Here is a 21,036-nt window from a genome sequence, read left to right on the forward strand (position 1 = left end):
TAACATTTCGACCGTTAAATTTTAAATTCTTAATATCGAGTTTTTCTCAAATATTTGATCTTCTAATATATATATATATATATATATATATATATATATATATATATATATATATATATATATATATATATATATAACTGAACGTCTGTGTGGGTGTCTGGTCACGAATAGACTCCTATCTGGTTGACTATTATAGAAAACTGATCACATATAATGACAGAAAATTATCGAGATACAGGGATGGGTATGTTTGATCTGGCATAATGATGATTCATTAAAATTATGGGGTCTGCGTACGCGCCTGGTCTACAAATTATGGAAATAAAAAATTTAAAAATAAAAAAAAACGTCCACAAGTGTTTTTGATATAGATGTACATAATAATACTTTGATAAGTATGTTTTAACTTAAATAGGGATGGTATAATAAAATTGCAGGGGTCTGCGTTCGCGCCTGGCCTCCATAGAATGGAAATAGGTACAAACTTTAATAAAGACTTTTCATATCTATCTGCGTAAGTATACTTTGATAATTATGTTTCAGTTTGAAGAAATATGTTCTTTTTTGTGTGTTACTTAACATTGTTATAGTTTTAAGTTTGTTGATTAACTTCGCTAACTTGTTCCCTTTTTATAAACTGCTTCAGCAATTTCCGGAACTCGGCTACAGTAATCGTGTAATCATTTTTTCTCCCATTTAACATTCTTTCATTGTTCTTCTGATTATTTCAGCGTCCCAAATTATATCTTGCAAAATATGCTTATTTTAGCTATGTTTATGCTGGTTATCTCCCTTTGATTTAATGATCCGTTGACATAAGAGCCAAATGAAAATGTAAATGAAAACTGAAGAAAAACGAAAAAAAAAATTCTGTATATGAAACTAGCAGGGAGAACCAAATTTTCCCGGCATGTAATAAGGATCAATAACTGTTTCACACTCCCATATTTTTATTGTTATTGAAATCGATGAAATCGCTTATTTTTCAATCAAATCGATTGATTGCCTGCTCCTATTGGGGACCCATTCTGGTGCACCTGGAGAAAGTTCAAACGCCTCACCGCAGCGACTAATTTCACATTACATTGTAGTCCACATTGCACTGTAGAGAACCACGCTCTTGTTTTTATAAAATATTTTTATATACAATACCTTACATTAAAGTTTAAAATGCAAAAATCAAGTATTATGCTCTAAACAGAAATACGTATTTCAAATACGCCCCTGTCATATCAAAGAACTTGATTTTATGTCTTGCCTTACTGCTTGTACGGTAATAATGGTTCGAATTTAAGTTTAAAATGAAATAGTCAAGTGTCATGGTGCAGTTGTGCTTTAAACAGAAACATTAATTTCGAACGCGCCCCTGTCATATCAAAGAACCTGCTGTTAATTTTATATATCGGGCTTTTCGGCTTGTGTGATTACTAGGGCTATGGAAACAGCATATTCTTTTCATTGTTTTGATTCTCGAGTGTATATCCGACACAAATAGACACAGTTAATTAACCGAGAATCATATTACTCTATATAAAAGCATATGAGATATCAACGGATACACACTCGAGAGTCAAAACAATGAAAAGAGTATGCTGTTGTCCTAGCCATGGTGATTTCATAACTTTTCAAATGCGATTGTTATTTTAGGCTGTGTAAGGTGTTAACTTTCGTCAAAATCCTGCTTTCATCGAATTATATCAATCATCGATAAAAGATACTTATCGAAGATATTCCGATACAAAATCTATTTAAGAACACTTCCAGGCGCATAAAGTACCTTCGTGTGAAATTTTATAAAAATCGGCCCAGCTGTTTTCGAATCTATAAGAAACTCATTCACACTCGCACAGATACATACACACAGACAAACCTCCTTTGATAAAATTAGTAAAGATAGAGACTTGTAAGAAGATAAATGTTTTTTTCAATAAAAATATGTTCATATGTATGCAAATAAATTTCCTTTTTTAATAGTTGAAAAGTATTTGCAACTGACTTACGATATTAGGTTTTAGGTTTGTGCAAAAGTTTTTGCCGATTTCAAATTTCATCTTGAAAATGAAAAACTGTTTTTGAAAATCTTTATTCGTATTTGGATTCATCGGACTACTGTTTTCATCTTGAGTGTGATTTTCACAACGTTTCGGTCGATGTAACCTCCGACCTTTTTCAGGTGTATTTTGCCCGGAATGTTTCTGTCGAACTCGGGAATTTGGACGAAATTTCGAGTGGAATTACTTCACGGGAGTAGCGTGCTCTTATTCCGTCAGCCATGACTAGATAGATGTCCTAAGTAATTCGCAATTATATTTTTCGATCGCCAACACTGAGGATTGAACCTTCAACCTTCAGGAGAATATCACTTTTACAATTGATTTTCTAGGTACTCTAACCACTACGCCACGGGTCATTGCAAGAAAAATCAGTCCGATCAATTCAAATAATACGAATAACCAATCCACATCTCAAAAAATCAGAAACGTTGAAAATCTTTATTCGTAACAATAACGACAATTCCATTTGGCAACGCGCTTATAAATGCCTCGCTTGTAAAATGTTTTAGTTTTTGGTGAATATTTGATATGAATCTAATTAATATTCAATTTTATGATGCTGACTTATTGAAATCCGCGAAATAAATGATAGTCCGAGGGAACTAGGTCAAGAGAATATGCAGGATGGGGCAGGATTTTCCAACTAAATTCTCTTGGATTTTTTATCAGTAGTACGATGTGGGGACGATCATTTTCATGATAAATAATGACTCCTTTTCTGTCGACTAAAGGAGTTTTTTCATGTGTGAAAATATTGCAGAAAAATATCAATGATGCTTTAATAATTTGGAAGAATTAATCAAGGTGTTCTAACAATATGCATAAAATGATTTAGAATGGCCCATCTACAAACGGGCAAAACTTTTGCACTGAGTTATTTACAAAGAGAGAGAAAGAGAGAGGCGTGGACAGGCGATCGTTATAGACCGGATAGAATAAGATGATTTTGTTCAATTTCGTCATTTAACGATGGAAGATATTAAACATGACAAACATAAATGCTATCTAAAACGTGAAAATGAGGAACCGACAAAAATTCTGTTTAAATTTCAGCTCGGCTGATGAACGAAAATGTTAATTATAATATAAGCATACTAGACTAACGGAAATGCTATTTCAAAGTTAAATATGATTGACGAAAATATTGTTTTCATTATTAGAATTCTTTTGTGATGAGCAATTTGTATATTTTATTTATTTGCGGACTATTATCCTCATCTTTTATAGTTGTTGTTTTTAATGACGTTTCGGCCAACTATTCCTCTGGCCTTCGTCAGGTTATTAACAGCGATGGGATAGGAATGCTGAATCGTTAACTGTATCTTCAGTAATTACTGCCTTCCATAGTTGTTGTCGTCTCAATATGTTTTGGCAAACTAATCCTTTGGCCGGCTTTGGGTAGGATTGAAACCGCTATCTTCAGACAATGCTCAAAAGAAAATTTAAAGGCAACGATGGAAGGCAGTAATTACTGAAGATACAGTTGAAAATTCAGAATTTCTATCCCGTCGCGGTTAACAACCTGACAAAGGTCAGAGGAATAGTTGGCCGAAACGTCATTAAACAACAACTATAAAAGCCGGGGATAACAGTCCGGAAATAAATAACTAAATAAAACATATGACCAAAATGTTATTTAAAATTTCAGCAGGACAAACCAATAGAAATGCTAATTCAAATTTCGGTAGTTATGCAGAGAATGGCCCATTTTTTCGTTGACGTTGCGTCGGCAGCTTGCGTAAACCGCAGGAATATGACGAAACACTTAGTCAGTGTATCAGAAGACGGTTAATAAATTGGAAGAAAATTGTTCAAAAATTTAAATCATTAAAAATAAATCATTTTCGTCTCGATAGATGATGCTACAGTTGCTGGAAAAAGTTTTGTTTCATTTTGCCAGGAATGGAAATTAATCGGAAGACGTATGAAATGCCGAACATATGCAAGAAATACATTAAAAAAAAAGTATCGTGTGTGACGGATTCACTTGAATGTGCACGAATGGCTATTGTAGACAGTGGACCTCTTTGCACCATGGAATTTTTTCCCCCCAATTTGTGTCTTGAAAGTGGAAAAATAATCAAGATTATATACACGTGATCCCAAGACATTGCAGTTGTTTGAAATTTACAACGAGAATGTGTTATCGGTATCGAACACACCGTGACCGATTGGGAAAAAATTCTTACGAGACATTTGCACAGAGCACTTTCTTGAGAATCTCTTGCAGATAACAAAAAAAAAAACTCCCCCCTAAAAAGAAAGTGCATTTCCCTCTGACCTTACAGAAAAAAAAGATGGAGTAGACAAAAAGAACATTTTGCCATGAATATAATTTTTTCGTACCCCCTCCCATAAAAACTCCTTAAACAAAAAACATTTCTCACAAAAAAAAATAAAAATAAAAAATGTTTCATTTGTGGTTGCACATTAGTTTACAACAACAACAACAACAACAACAACAACAACTATAAAACTTAACGGTAGATTGATTTCTTTTTTATTAAATTTCTATTTTCTTTATTGTAATTACTATACGATAAATGTGTTCTATCATATGTTCTTTTTTGTGTGTTATTATTCATCGTTCTTGTTCCGTCAGCCAAGAGCACGCTACCCCCGTGAAGTAAATAAAGGGTTCCGCTCGAAATTCCGTCCAAATTCCCGAGTTCGACAGAGACATTCTCGAGTTCGACAAGATACACCTGGAGAAGGTCGGAGGTTACATCGACCGAAACGTTGTGAAAATCACACTCAAGATGAGAACAGTAGTCCGATGAACAATAATACAAATAACCAATCCTCATCTCAAAAATTCAGAAACGTCATGTTCTTTTTTATAGCGTTTTAAAATTTGATCAGCACTCGGCGTATTCCGGTGGTTTACGTAAGCTGCCGGAATATGCCAACGCAACATTCACTAAGAAGCATGTCGTTCTTTGCCTAAGTAACCAAATTTCGGTGTAATATACCGACGGAACAGCTAACTAACACGTAAGCGTAACAGACAATTTTACGATGCTGTAACAGAAACGATTGGCCTCTTTGTCGGGTCATCAGCCTAAGATATATGCGCAAGCCTTAATTGTCCGATTGAAAACAATGCGTATCTATTTGATTTCCAGGTGCAAATACCAGGGTATAAGGGCACCAGTCCAGCGAACAGAGGAAGATTTTGATCCGGGAGCAAAGATGCACATCGCGGGTGCTGTTCCTTATATTCGGTAAGTTGCATTCTTATTTTTTAACGCTACATGATCTTACATAAACCCAATACAATTCGCCCATGCACACTGTTGCCATATCTGGGCTCTTAGTCCAAAAAAAAAGGGCCTTCAATCTAATAGATCCACCACTATTTATAAAGCTCCAACCTCTGTCCCATCACTGCAGTGTTGCATCTCTGTGGCTGTTTTACAAGTATTTTAATGGAAAGTGCTCGAATGAACGTGTCCCTCGACGTAAACACCCCGACTAACACAACAAGCAACAAAATCTTACTTCTTTACCGTAAAGATCCCTAGATGCCGAAAAACCTTCTCTTGACATATCAAAGGCCTTTGATAGGTTATGGCATAAAGGTTTACTTCACAAGATCTCCAGCTATGGTATAGCTGGAAATGTCTTCTCAATCATTAAATCATTTCTCTCTGATAGGTTCATAAGAGTAGTAGTTGATGGGCAAAAATCAGAAGCTCACAGTATAAATGCTGGAGTCCCTCAGGGGTCCATCCTGAGCCCAACTCTTTTCCTGCACTCTGGAGACGAATGCGTGTTTGAGATAAGTGTATTTTAATTTTTATGTTTAATTTCTAATATTAATAACTACATTCTATTTCAGTACTTAATTTATATTTTTATCTCCTGATTTAATGATAGCGTTTTCTCGTCATAAATGTTTATTATATCTACCAAGTTGATCTTAAGGATAGCATACTCAACTATTTTATATTTCTTTCAGAACCCCCCCCCTCAATTTCTGTTTTTTTTTTTTTTTTCATTTTATGTTGAATTTACTTATAACGGCACTAGTTGAATTTCAAGAGACCCCCTCGCTGTTCTCTTATATCGCAATTTCTTAAATGTCACTCGCAAAAATTCAGAAAGCGATCACGTTTTTGTTTTAACGGTTAATTAAAAAAAAAAAGACTTCTTTCTTTTTTAATTAAATGTTTTTACTCTAATAGTTTATTCCTTCGGACTGCTAGACTGAGGAATTCCTGTACTGGCATGCAGAAGTTTAAATGTAACGTAAACAGACATCTCGTTGCCCAATTCCTTGCATAGTGTCCCTATAAAGATGGTCTCAAATAGTATGCCACTAGGTCCAAGTGGAAATATGCATTGTTTGACGTGACTAAGATTTTTTTTTTTTTTTTATAAAAATTTTAAAAAGCCAAAGATTATTTGAAACGCGGTGCTTTGCGCTGGCATTCCTTTCGTATGACGTCAGTCATGGAACAATGGACAATAAAAAGAACTCATGAAATAAGTATAAAAGTGTGTGCAGTAATTTAAATTAAAAATAATGTATCGAAATCGAAAAGAAAGAAAAATTAACTGATGTGAGTTTTGTTTTTATAAACACGCAACAAACAACAAATTATGAGAGAGACAAAGACACCGATAGATAAAACGAAAAGGTAGAGAAAACAGGTGAAAAATGAAAATATCCGAACGTATCCATGCATGACTGATGTGATTGGAGTTGTAGATTTATGAGTTATTTTTTTATTACTTTTATATTATTAAAATTCCATTTAAATTTGATGTTATTAACATTACATTTAAATGTTATATTATTAACATTACATTTAAATTTGATGTTATTAACATTACATTTAAATTTATATTATTAACATTACATTTAAATTTGATGGTATTAACATTACATTTAAATTTTATATTATTAACATAACATTTAAACTTGATGTTATTAACATTACATTTAAATTTATATTATTACAATTACATTTATTAACATAACATTTAAATTTGATGTTATTAACATTACATTTGAATTTGATATTATTAACATAACATTTAAATTTGATGTTATTAACATTACATTTAAATTTATATTATTACAATTACATTTATTAACATAACATTTAAATTTGATGTTATTAACATTACATTTGAATTTGATATTATTAACATTACATTTAAATTTGATGTTATTAACATTACATTAAAATTTTATATTAACATTACATTAAAATTTTATATTATTAAAGTTATATTTAAATTTTATATTATTAAAATTACATTTAAATTTGATATTATTAAAATCACATTTAAATTTTATATTATTAAAATTGCATTAAAATATTATATTATAATAATGAAATAAAAATTTTATATTATTAAAATTACATTAAAATGTTATATTATTATAATGAAATTAAAATTTTATATTACTAAAATTACATTTAAATTTTATATTATTGAAATTATATTTAAATTTTATATAATATAAATTACATTTAAATATGATATTAACAATACATTTAAATTTTATATTATTAACATTAAAAATTAAAAAATTATAGTATTAAAATTACATTAAAATCTATATAACTAAAATTACATTTCAATTTTATATTATTAAAATTACATTTAAATTTTTTCGTTATTTAAATTAAAATTACCTTTTATGTTATTAACATTACATTTAAATTTTATGTTATTAAATTACATTTAAATTTCATGTTATTGAAATTACATTTTAATTTTATATCATTGAAATTCCATTTAAATTTATATTATTAGCATTACATTTAAATTTGATGTTATGAATCTGCATTTAAAATTTATATTTTTAACATTGTATTTAAATGTTATATTAACATTGCATTTAAATTTTATATTATTAAAATTACATTAAAATTTTATATTGTTAAAATTGTATTTAAATTTATATTATTAAAATTCCATCTAAATTTTCCGTTATTAGCATTTTATTTAAATTTTATGTTGTTAACATTACATTTAATTTTATATCATTAAAATTACGTTTGAATTTATATTATTAAAATTACATATAACTTATGTTATTAACATTACATTTAAATTAATGGTATTGAAATTACATTTAAATTTATGATATTAACATTACATTTAATTCTAATCTTATTGACATTACATTTAAATTATATATATATATATATAGTAATATGATTGACAATTTAAAATTCAAATTAGAATTAAAAATCTGTTTCATAAGAAGGAACAACAACAAAGTCAATAATTTGTACGATCGTTTCAGAAACGATGTTTTTATTGTGATAGACATTAAGCCACGGACAATAATTTTGACATTTAGTATTTTTTAAAACAAAGTCTCCTCATCTGCAAAAAATATTGGGTGTTTTTTTTTAATATATGTAAAAGACACCATAAATAAACCTAGCATTTTTAAGTAAGGTAGATGTTGTTGTTTTTTATTCTTCGCCTTTTGAAAACCGTAATTATCGTCAAAGCATTGATTTGGATGTTTATTGTAGCTTATAACTCTACTTGAATTCCTTCAGCTATAACCAAAACCAAAACTTATGAAGAATTCTTGGTAAAAATTTTTATGACAAGAAATGGAAGTACATAACAATTAAACGACCCGGATGTAAGCGTGACAGATAAAATAATTAACACACGCTATCTTATTAATATATAGATTTTTTTTTCTTTTTCTACTGAACTTTACCATTGCTTTTCACTTTTCTGAGTATCAGTCTTTCATTTTTTTTAATTTCTATTTTCAGTTATTTCGTGAGTTACGTGATTCAGTTCCAGTTCCATAAAGCTCTCTGCGATAAAATCAATCATAAAGGACCGATCCACACGTGTGACATTTACGAAAAGAAGGACGCAGGAAATGCACTCGCGTAAGTGACCATTTTCATTCTCAAAACAAAAATAAATAGTGCTTATTCAGAATAGCACTTATAGCAATAAATAAAAAAACTAAGAAAAACTATTTTATCTACTTGTCACGAAATAAGGATTTTATACTCCAAAAAATCACAAAAATTGATTAAGTAGTTTTTGAAGACAAGCGATTTGCTCGCCAGCGCCTGCCCTTGTCAAGAAGTAAAAGTAACCATCGATAATTGCGAAGGAAACTAGTGTCCACCAGTAAATGAAAATAACCGCCTCAATTTCATTTCAGAGCAGTCCAATGGAGGCCGATACTGTTCATGATCGCCAGTGATCGACACTATACGCTGAGAACCTAGAGTGACAACTGTAAAGGCAGCCAAGTTCGACAAATAAACGCCAGTAAACGCCTCAATGCAGCATTAACTGCCCGTGATCATCAGTTCACGTCACAGGCATCAAGTGAAAGGCAATAGTTGCCAGTGTTCGACAGTTGAAGACAGACGATTTCAGTTAGTCAATGGAGGTCGACACTGATCATGGCCGCTAGTGTTTTCCAGTTACAAACTCAACCAGTGCCCAGCAGTAAACACCAGTACCCGCCAGTCCCTCCAAGTAATCGCCCCAAACCAGCACTAATCGCTATAATCACATGACAATCACACCCAGTGTTTTCTGTTAGCTTCGACTGCCAGATAATGCCCGACAGCAGAAGCCAGATAATTTCATTTGGGCTACGGCCGCCAGTGCTCACTATTTTCCAGAGCCCCCCCCCCCTAAAAACCGTAGTTTAATGTTTTCGAGGGGGGATACTTTATCGAATCTGTTCTGGCATTTTATCATACTTTCACCGCGCAATGCTGGTACACGAGTTTTGCTAGTACACGAGCACACACACACACACACACACACACACACACACTATATATATATATATATATATATATATATATATATATATATATATATATATATATATATATATATGCGTACATATCAATATATACGTATATATCTCTCACTCTGTCCCTCTTTCTCTCTCTCTGTCTGTGTATATTGTATATATATATATATATATATATATATATATATATATATATATATATATATATATACATACACACACACACACACACACACATATATATATATATATATATTATATATATATAAATATATATATATATATATGGAAATTCTTTTAACTTTCTTGAAGTTATACATTTGGATTTTACCCTCACTGGATTTTTTATCTTCAACCAGACTATCCATTCATGTGTAATCACCTTTTTCTTCACCATATTCCCTCTGCTTCTCTTTTTTCGTTTTCAAGTAAGATCTTTGACTTACTTGTTGTTTCATCAAATACTTTTGCATGAAAAATCCGATCCCGCATTTTGCTAATTCCTACCCTCTGATGAGAAGGAAAGTATTTCTTCGAAACTCCGCGGAATAAGGACTATCCACTTATCTAGTGTTTCCTTTTCAGATTAAATATGTTTTAACTCATTTCAAAGTGTTTTTAACATGTTTTATTAACTGTTTGCATATATATATATATATATATATATATATATATATATATATATATATATATATATATATATACGTACATTATATATACGTACATCTCTCTTTCTCTGTGCGTGTATATATATATATATACATATATATATATATATATATGTATATATATATATATATATATATATAGTCACCCACATATAGTACTGTTTCGCTGCATCACAACTCATCAGTGCGGTTAGACAGGCAACTACCTCAAGCCAGGATCGGAACCCGACCACTATACTTATTTATATTTTTATTTTCAGAAAGTTAGATTGAGATAAATCCTCGGTACCGTCGATTTCAAACCTGATAATAGGTAACCGTTTTAAGACCTCATATCAAGCTCTCTTCAGCCGATCTATCTACTCTGGTACACATATATTAGAAGATTTCGTGCAAATCTCGTTTTTTTGTCTGAAATTGAAATTTAAAGAATTGTCCGTTTAATATTTTGGATGCCAACGAAACAGAAAAGGAAAAGAAAGAAAAGGAAGAACTGGTATATACTTAAATATTTCTGTTATCAATAATTATATACGTGAAATATTTATCGCGTCACTTATGAAAAATCTGGTTTATTAATTTATCAAACTGCAATTCTTTTTATCTCATCTTTTTATATAATACTATATTTAACTTTATTCTTTTTGATGATAATTATATTTATATATATAATACTATATTTAACTTTATTCTTTTTTATGATAATTATTTTTATTTATATAATACTATATTTAACTTTATTCTTTTTGATGATAATTATTTTTATTTATATAATACTATATTTAACTTTATTCTTTTTGATGATAATTATTTTTATTTATATAATACTATATTTAACTTTATTCTTTTTGATAATAATTATTTTTATTTATATAATACTATATTTAACTTTATTCTTTTTTATAATAATTATTTTTATTTATATAATACTATATTTAACTTTATTCTTTTTGATGATAATTATGTTTATTTATATAATATTATATTTGACTTTATTCTTTTTGATGATAATTATTTTTATTTATATAATATTATATTTAACTTTATTCTATTTGATGATAATTATTTTCATTTATATAATATTATATTTAACTTTATTCTTTTTGATGATAATTATTTTTATTTATATAATATTATATTTAACTTTATTCTTTTTGATGATAATTATTTTTATTTATATAATATTATATTTAACTTTATTCTTTTTGATGATAATTATTTTTATTTATGTAATATTATATTTAACTTTATTCTTTTTGATAATAATTATTTTTATTTATATAATATTATATTTACCTTTATTCTTTTTGATGATAATTATTTTTATTTATATAATACTATATTTAACTTTATTCTTTTTGATGATAATTATGTTTATTTATATAATATTATATTTAACTGTATTCTTTTTGATGATAATTATGTTTATTTATATAATATTATATTTAACTTTATTCTTTTTGATGATAATTATTTTTTATTTATATAATACTATATTAAACTTTATTCCTTTTTGATGATAATTATGTTTATTTATATAATACTATATTTAACTTTATTCTTTTTGATGATAATTATTTTTATTTATATAATACTATATTTAACTTTATTCTTTTTGATGATAATTATTTTTATTTATATAATACTATATTTAACTTTATTCTTTTTGATGATAATTATTTTTATTTATATAATACTATATTTAACTTTATTCGTTTTGATGATAATTATGTTTATTTATATAATATTATATTTAACTTTATTCTTTTTGGTGATAATTATTTTTATTTATATAATATTATATTTAACTTTATTCTTTTTGATGATAATTATGTTTATTTATATAATATTATATTTAACTTTATTCTTTTTGATGATAATTATTTTTATTTATATAATACTATATTTAATTTTATTCTTTTTGATGATAATTATTTTTATTTATATAATATTATATATAACTTTATTCTTTTTGATGATAATTATATTTATTTATATAATATTATATTTAACTGTATTCTTTTTGATGATAATTATGTTTATTTATATAATATTATATTTAACTTTATTCTTTTTGATGATAATTATTTTTTATTTATATAATACTATATTTAACTTTATTCCTTTTTGATGATAATTATGTTTATTTATATAATACTATATTTAACTTTATTCTTTTTGATGATAATTATTTTTATTTATATAATACTATATTTAACTTTATTCTTTTTGATGATAATTATTTTTATTTATATAATACTATATTTAACTTTATTCTTTTTGATGATAATTATTTTTATTTATATAATACTATATTTAACTTTATTCTTTTTGATGATAATTATGTTTATTTATATAATATTATATTTAACTTTATTCTTTTTGGTGATAATTATTTTTATTTATATAATATTATATTTAACTTTATTCTTTTTGATGATAATTATGTTTATTTATATAATATTATATTTAACTTTATTCTTTTTGATGATAATTATTTTTATTTATATAATACTATATTTAATTTTATTCTTTTTGATGATAATTATTTTTATTTATATAATATTATATTTAACTTTATTCTTTTTGATGATAATTATGTTTATTTATATAATATTATATTTAACTTTATTCTTTTTGATGATAATTATTTTTATTTATATAATATTATATTTAACTTTATTCTTTTTGATGATAATTATTTTTATTTATATAATACTATATTTAACTTTATTCTTTTTGATGATAATTATTTTTATTTATATAATATTATATTTAACTTTATTCCTTTTGATGATAATTATGTTTATTTATATAATACTATATTTAACTTTATTCTTTTTGATGATAATTATGTTTATTTATATAATATTATATTTAACTTTATTCTTTTTGATGATAATTATTTTTATTTATATAATATTATATTTAACTTTATTCTTTTTGATGATAATTATGTTTATTTATATAATATTATATTTAACTTTATTCTTTTTGATGATAATTATTTTTATTTATATAATACTATATTTAACTTTATTATTTTTGATGATAATTATTTTTATTTATATAATATTATATTTAACTTTATTCCTTTTGATGATAATTATGTTTATTTATATAATATTATATTTAACTTTATTCTTTTTGATGATAATTATTTTTATTTATATAATATTATATTTAACTTTATTCTTTTTGATGATAATTATGTTTATTTATGTAATACTATATTTAACTTTATTCTTTTTGATGATAATTATTTTTATTTATATAATATTATATTTAACTTTATTCTTTTTGATGATAATTATTTTTATTTATATAATACTATATTTAACTTTATCCTTTTTGATGATAATTATTTTTATTTATATAATACTATATTTAACTTTATTCTTTTTGATGATAATTATTTTTATTTATATAATACTATATTTAACTTTATTCTTTTTGATGATAATTATTTTTATTTATATAATACTATATTAAACTTTATTCTTTTTGATGATAATTATTTTTATTTATATAATATTATATTTAACTTTATTCCTTTTGATGATAATTATGTTTATTTATATAATACTATATTTAACTTTATTCTTTTTGATGATAATTATTTTTATTTATATAATATTATATTTAATTTTATTCTTTTTGATGATAATTATTTTTATTTATATAATATTATATTTAACTTTATTCTTTTTGATGATAATTATGTTTATTTATGTAATACTATATTTAACTTTATTCTTTTTGATGATAATTATTTTTATTTATATAATACTATATTTAATTTTATTCTTTTTGATGATAATTATTTTTATTTATATAATATTATATTTAACTTTATTCTTTTTGATGATAATTATTTTTATTTATATAATACTATATTTAACTTTATTCCTTTTATGATAATTATTTTTATTTATATAATACTATGTTTAACTTTATTCTTTTTGATGATAATTATTTTTATTTATATAATACTATATTTAACTTTATTCTTTTTGATGATAATTATTTTTATTTATATAATACTATATTTAACTTTATTCCTTTTTGATGATAATTATTTTTATTTATATAATACAATATTTAACTTTATTCTTTTTGATGATAATTATTTTTATTTATATAATACTATATTTAACTTTATTCTTTTTGATGATAATTATTTTTATTTATATAATACTATATTTAACTTTATTCCTTTTTGATGATAATTATTTTTATTTATATAATACTATATTTAACTTTATTCTTTTTGATGATAATTATTTTTATTTATATAATATTATATTTAACTTTATTCTTTTTGATGATAATTATTTTTATTTATATAATACTATATTTAACTTTATTCCTTTTTGATGATAATTATTTTTATTCATATAATACTATATTTAACTTTATTCTTTTTGATGATAATTATTTTTATTTATATAATATTATATTTAACTTTATTCTTTTTGATGATAATTATTTTTATTTATATAATACTATATTTAACTTTATTCCTTTTTGATGATAATTATTTTTATTTATATAATACTATATTTAACTTTATTCTTTTTGATGATAATTATTTTTATTTATATAATACTATATTTAACTTTATTCTTTTTGATGATAATTATTTTTATTTATATAATACTATATTTAACTTTATTCTTTTTGATGATAATTATTTTTATTTATATAATACTATATTTAACTTTATTCCTTTTTGATGATAATTATTTTTATTTATATAATATTATATTTAACTTTATTCTTTTTATGATAATTATTTTTATTTATGTAATACTATATTTAACTTTATTCTTTTTGATGATAATTATTTTTATTTATATAATATTATATTTAACTTTATTCTTTTTGATAATAATTATTTTTATTTATATAATATTATATTTAATTTTATTCTTTTTGATGATAATTATTTTTATTTATATAATACTATATTTAACTTTATTCTTTTTGATGATAATTATTTTTATTTATATAATACTATATTTAACTTTATTCCTTTTGATGATAATTATGTTTATTTATATATTATTATATTTAACTTTATTCTTTTTGATGATAATTATTTTTATTTATATAATACTATATTTAACTTTATTCTTTTTGATGATAATTATTTTTATTTATATAATATTATATTTAACTTTATTCTTTTTGATGATAATTATTTTTATTTATATAATACTATATTTAACTTTATTCTTTTTGATGATAATTATTTTTATTTATATAATATTATATTTAACTTTATTCTTTTTGATGATAATTATTTTTATTTATATAATACTATATTTAACTTTATTCTTTTTGATGATAATTATTTTTATTTATATAATACTATATTTAACTTTATTCTTTTTGATGATAATTATTTTTATTTATATAATATTATATTTAACTTTATTCTTTTTGATGATAATTATTTTTATTTATATAATACTATATTTAACTTTATTCTTTTTGATGATAATTATGTTTATTTATATAATACTATATTTAACTTTATTCTTTTTGATGATAATTATTTTTATGTATATAATACTATATTTAACTTTATTCTTTTTGATGATAATTATTTTTATTTATATAATACTATATTTAACTTTATTCTTTTTGATGATAATTATTTTTATTTATATAATACTATATTTAACTTTATTCTTTTTGATGATAATTATTTTTATTTATATAATACTATATTTAACTTTATTCTTTTTGATGATAATTATTTTGATTTATATAATATTATATTTAACTTTATTCTTTTTGATGATAATTATTTTTATTTATATAATACTATATTTAACTTTATTCTTTTTGATGATAATTATTTTTATTTATATAATACTATATTTAACTTTATTCTTTTTGATGATAATTATTTTTATTTATATAATACTATATTTAACTTTATTCTTTTTGATGATAATTATTTTTATTTATATAATACTATATTTAACTTTATTCTTTTTGATGATAATTATTTTTATTTATATAATACTATATTTAACTTTATTCTTTTTGATGATAATTATTTTTATTTATATAATACTATATTTAACTTTATTCTTTTTGATGATAATTATTTTTATTTATATAATACTATATTTAACTTTATTCTTTTTGATGATAATTATTTTTATTTATATAATATTATATTTAACTTTATTCTTTTTGATGATAATTATTTTTATTTATATAATACTATATTTAACTTTATTCTTTTTGATGATAATTATTTTTATTTATATAATATTATATTTAACTTTATTCTTTTTGATGATAATTATGTTTATTTATATAATATTATATTTAACTGTATTCTTTTTGATGATAATTATGTTTATTTATATAATATTATATTTAACTTTATTCTTTTTGATGATAATTATTTTTTATTTATATAATACTATATTTAACTTTATTCCTTTTTGATGATAATTATGTTTATTTATATAATACTATATTTAACTTTATTCTTTTTGATGATAATTATTTTTATTTATATAATACTATATTTAACTTTATTCTTTTTGATGATAATTATTTTTATTTATATAATACTATATTTAACTTTATTCTTTTTGATGATAATTATTTTTATTTATATAATACTATATTTAACTTTATTCTTTTTGATGATAATTATGTTTATTTATATAATATTATATTTAACTTTATTCTTTTTGGTGATAATTATTTTTATTTATATAATATTATATTTAACTTTATTCTTTTTGATGATAATTATGTTTATTTATATAATATTATATTTAACTTTATTCTTTTTGATGATAATTATTTTTATTTATATAATACTATATTTAATTTTATTCTTTTTGATGATAATTATTTTTATTTATATAATATTATATTTAACTTTATTCTTTTTGATGATAATTATGTTTATTTATATAATATTATATTTAACTTTATTCTTTTTGATGATAATTATTTTTATTTATATAATATTATATTTAACTTTATTCTTTTTGATGATAATTATTTTTATTTATATAATATTATATTTAACTTTATTCTTTTTGATGATAATTATTTTTATTTATATAATACTATATTTAACTTTATTCTTTTTGATGATAATTATTTTTATTTATATAATACTATATTTAACTTTATTCTTTTTGATGATAATTATTTTTATTTATATAATATTATATTTAACTTTATTCTTTTTGATGATAATTATTTTTATTTATATAATACTATATTTAACTTTATTCTTTTTGATGATAATTATGTTTATTTATATAATACTATATTTAACTTTATTCTTTTTGATGATAATTATTTTTATGTATATAATACTATATTTAACTTTATTCTTTTTGATGATAATTATTTTTATTTATATAATACTATATTTAACTTTATTCTTTTTGATGATAATTATTTTTATTTATATAATACTATATTTAACTTTATTCTTTTTGATGATAATTATTTTTATTTATATAATACTATATTTAACTTTATTCTTTTTGATGATAATTATTTTTATTTATATAATATTATATTTAACTTTATTCTTTTTGATGATAATTATTTTTATTTATATAATACTATATTTAACTTTATTCTTTTTGATGATAATTATTTTTATTTATATAATACTATATTTAACTTTATTCTTTTTGATGATAATTATTTTTATTTATATAATACTATATTTAACTTTATTCTTTTTGATGATAATTATTTTTATTTATATAATACTATATTTAACTTTATTCTTTTTGATGATAATTATTTTTATTTATATAATACTATATTTAACTTTATTCTTTTTGATGATAATTATTTTTATTTATATAATACTATATTTAACTTTATTCTTTTTGATGATAATTATTTTTATTTATATAATACTATATTTAACTTTATTCTTTTTGATGATAATTATTTTTATTTATATAATATTATATTTAACTTTATTCTTTTTGATGATAATTATTTTTATTTATATAATACTATATTTAACTTTATTCTTTTTGATGATAATTATTTTTATTTATATAATATTATATTTAACTTTATTCTTTTTGATGATAATTATGTTTATTTATATAATATTATATTTAACTGTATTCTTTTTGATGATAATTATGTTTATTTATATAATATTATATTTAACTTTATTCTTTTTGATGATAATTATTTTTTATTTATATAATACTATATTTAACTTTATTCCTTTTTGATGATAATTATGTTTATTTATATAATACTATATTTAACTTTATTCTTTTTGATGATAATTATTTTTATTTATATAATACTATATTTAACTTTATTCTTTTTGATGATAATTATTTTTATTTATATAATACTATATTTAACTTTATTCTTTTTGATGATAATTATTTTTATTTATATAATACTATATTTAACTTTATTCTTTTTGATGATAATTATGTTTATTTATATAATATTACATTTAACTTTATTCTTTTTGGTGATAATTATTTTTATTTATATAATATTATATTTAACTTTATTCTTTTTGATGATAATTATGTTTATTTATATAATATTATATTTAACTTTATTCTTTTTGATGATAATTATTTTTATTTATATAATACTATATTTAATTTTATTCTTTTTGATGATAATTATTTTTATTTATATAATATTATATTTAACTTTATTCTTTTTGATGATAATTATGTTTATTTATATAATATTATATTTAACTTTATTCTTTTTGATGATAATTATTTTTATTTATATAATATTATATTTAACTTTATTCTTTTTGATGATAATTATTTTTATTTATATAATACTATATTTAACTTTATTCTTTTTGATGATAATTATTTTTATTTATATAATATTATATTTAACTTTATTCCTTTTGATGATAATTATGTTTATTTATATAATACTATATTTAACTTTATTCTTTTTGATGATAATTATGTTTATTTATATAATATTATATTTAACTTTATTCTTTTTGATGATAATTATTTTTATTTATATAATATTATATTTAACTTTATTCTTTTTGATGATAATTATGTTTATTTATATAATATTATATTTAACTTTATTCTTTTTGATGATAATTATTTTTATTTATATAATACTATATTTAACTTTATTATTTTTGATGATAATTATTTTTATTTATATAATATTATATTTAACTTTATTCCTTTTGATGATAATCATGTTTATTTATATAATATTATATTTAACTTTATTCTTTTTGATGATAATTATTTTTATTTATATAATATTATATTTAACTTTATTCTTTTTGATGATAATTATGTTTATTTATGTAATACTATATTTAACTTTATTCTTTTTGATGATAATTATTTTTATTTATATAATATTATATTTAACTTTATTCTTTTTGATGATAATTATTTTTATTTATATAATACTATATTTAACTTTATCCTTTTTGATGATAATTATTTTTATTTATATAATACTATATTTAACTTTATTCTTTTTGATGATAATTATTTTTATTTATATAATACTATATTTAACTTTATTCTTTTTGATGATAATTATTTTTATTTATATAATACTATATTAAACTTTATTCTTTTTGATGATAATTATTTTTATTTATATAATATTATATTTAACTTTATTCCTTTTGATGATAATTATGTTTATTTATATAATACTATATTTAACTTTATTCTTTTTGATGATAATTATTTTTATTTATATAATATTATATTTAATTTTATTCTTTTTGATGATAATTATTTTTATTTATATAATATTATATTTTACTTTATTCTTTTTGATGATAATTATGTTTATTTATGTAATACTATATTTAACTTTATTCTTTTTGATGATAATTATTTTTATTTATATAATACTATATTTAATTTTATTCTTTTTGATGATAATTATTTTTATTTATATAATATTATATTTAACTTTATTCTTTTTGATGATAATTATTTTTATTTATATAATACTATATTTAACTTTATTCCTTTTATGATAATTATTTTTATTTATATAATACTATGTTTAACTTTATTCTTTTTGATGATAATTATTTTTATTTATATAATACTATATTTAACTTTATTCTTTTTGATGATAATTATTTTTATTTATATAATACTATATTTAACTTTATTCCTTTTTGATGATAATTATTTTTATTTATATAATACAATATTTAACTTTATTCTTTTTGATGATAATTATTTTTATTTATATAATACTATATTTAACTTTATTCTTTTTGATGATAATTATTTTTATTTATATAATACTATATTTAACTTTATTCCTTTTTGATGATAATTATTTTTATTTATATAATACTATATTTAACTTTATTCTTTTTGATGATAATTATTTTTATTTATATAATATTATATTTAACTTTATTCTTTTTGATGATAATTATTTTTATTTATATAATACTATATTTAACTTTATTCCTTTTTGATGATAATTATTTTTATTCATATAATACTAT

The 21,036-nt window shown here is 20.8% G+C and overlaps 1 protein-coding gene across 2 annotated transcripts in view; it reads left to right on the top strand.

The window, feature by feature from the left end:
• Positions 1 to 21,036, top strand: part of LOC145258302 (angiotensin-converting enzyme-like) — a 136,824-nt gene that overhangs the window by 105,319 nt on the left and 10,469 nt on the right. For both annotated transcript variants that reach the window (XM_080116348.1, XM_080116349.1), the window contains exons 11-12: positions 5,180 to 5,278; positions 8,816 to 8,938. In XM_080116348.1, coding sequence (XP_079972474.1) covers positions 5,180 to 5,278; positions 8,816 to 8,938 — 222 coding nt within the window. The remainder of the gene's footprint in view (positions 1 to 5,179; positions 5,279 to 8,815; positions 8,939 to 21,036) is intronic.

Source organism: Euprymna scolopes, chromosome 33, assembly GCF_053919585.1.
Source record: "Euprymna scolopes isolate OS-2025 chromosome 33, ASM5391958v1, whole genome shotgun sequence".
Classification (NCBI taxonomy): domain Eukaryota; kingdom Metazoa; phylum Mollusca; class Cephalopoda; order Sepiida; family Sepiolidae; genus Euprymna; species Euprymna scolopes.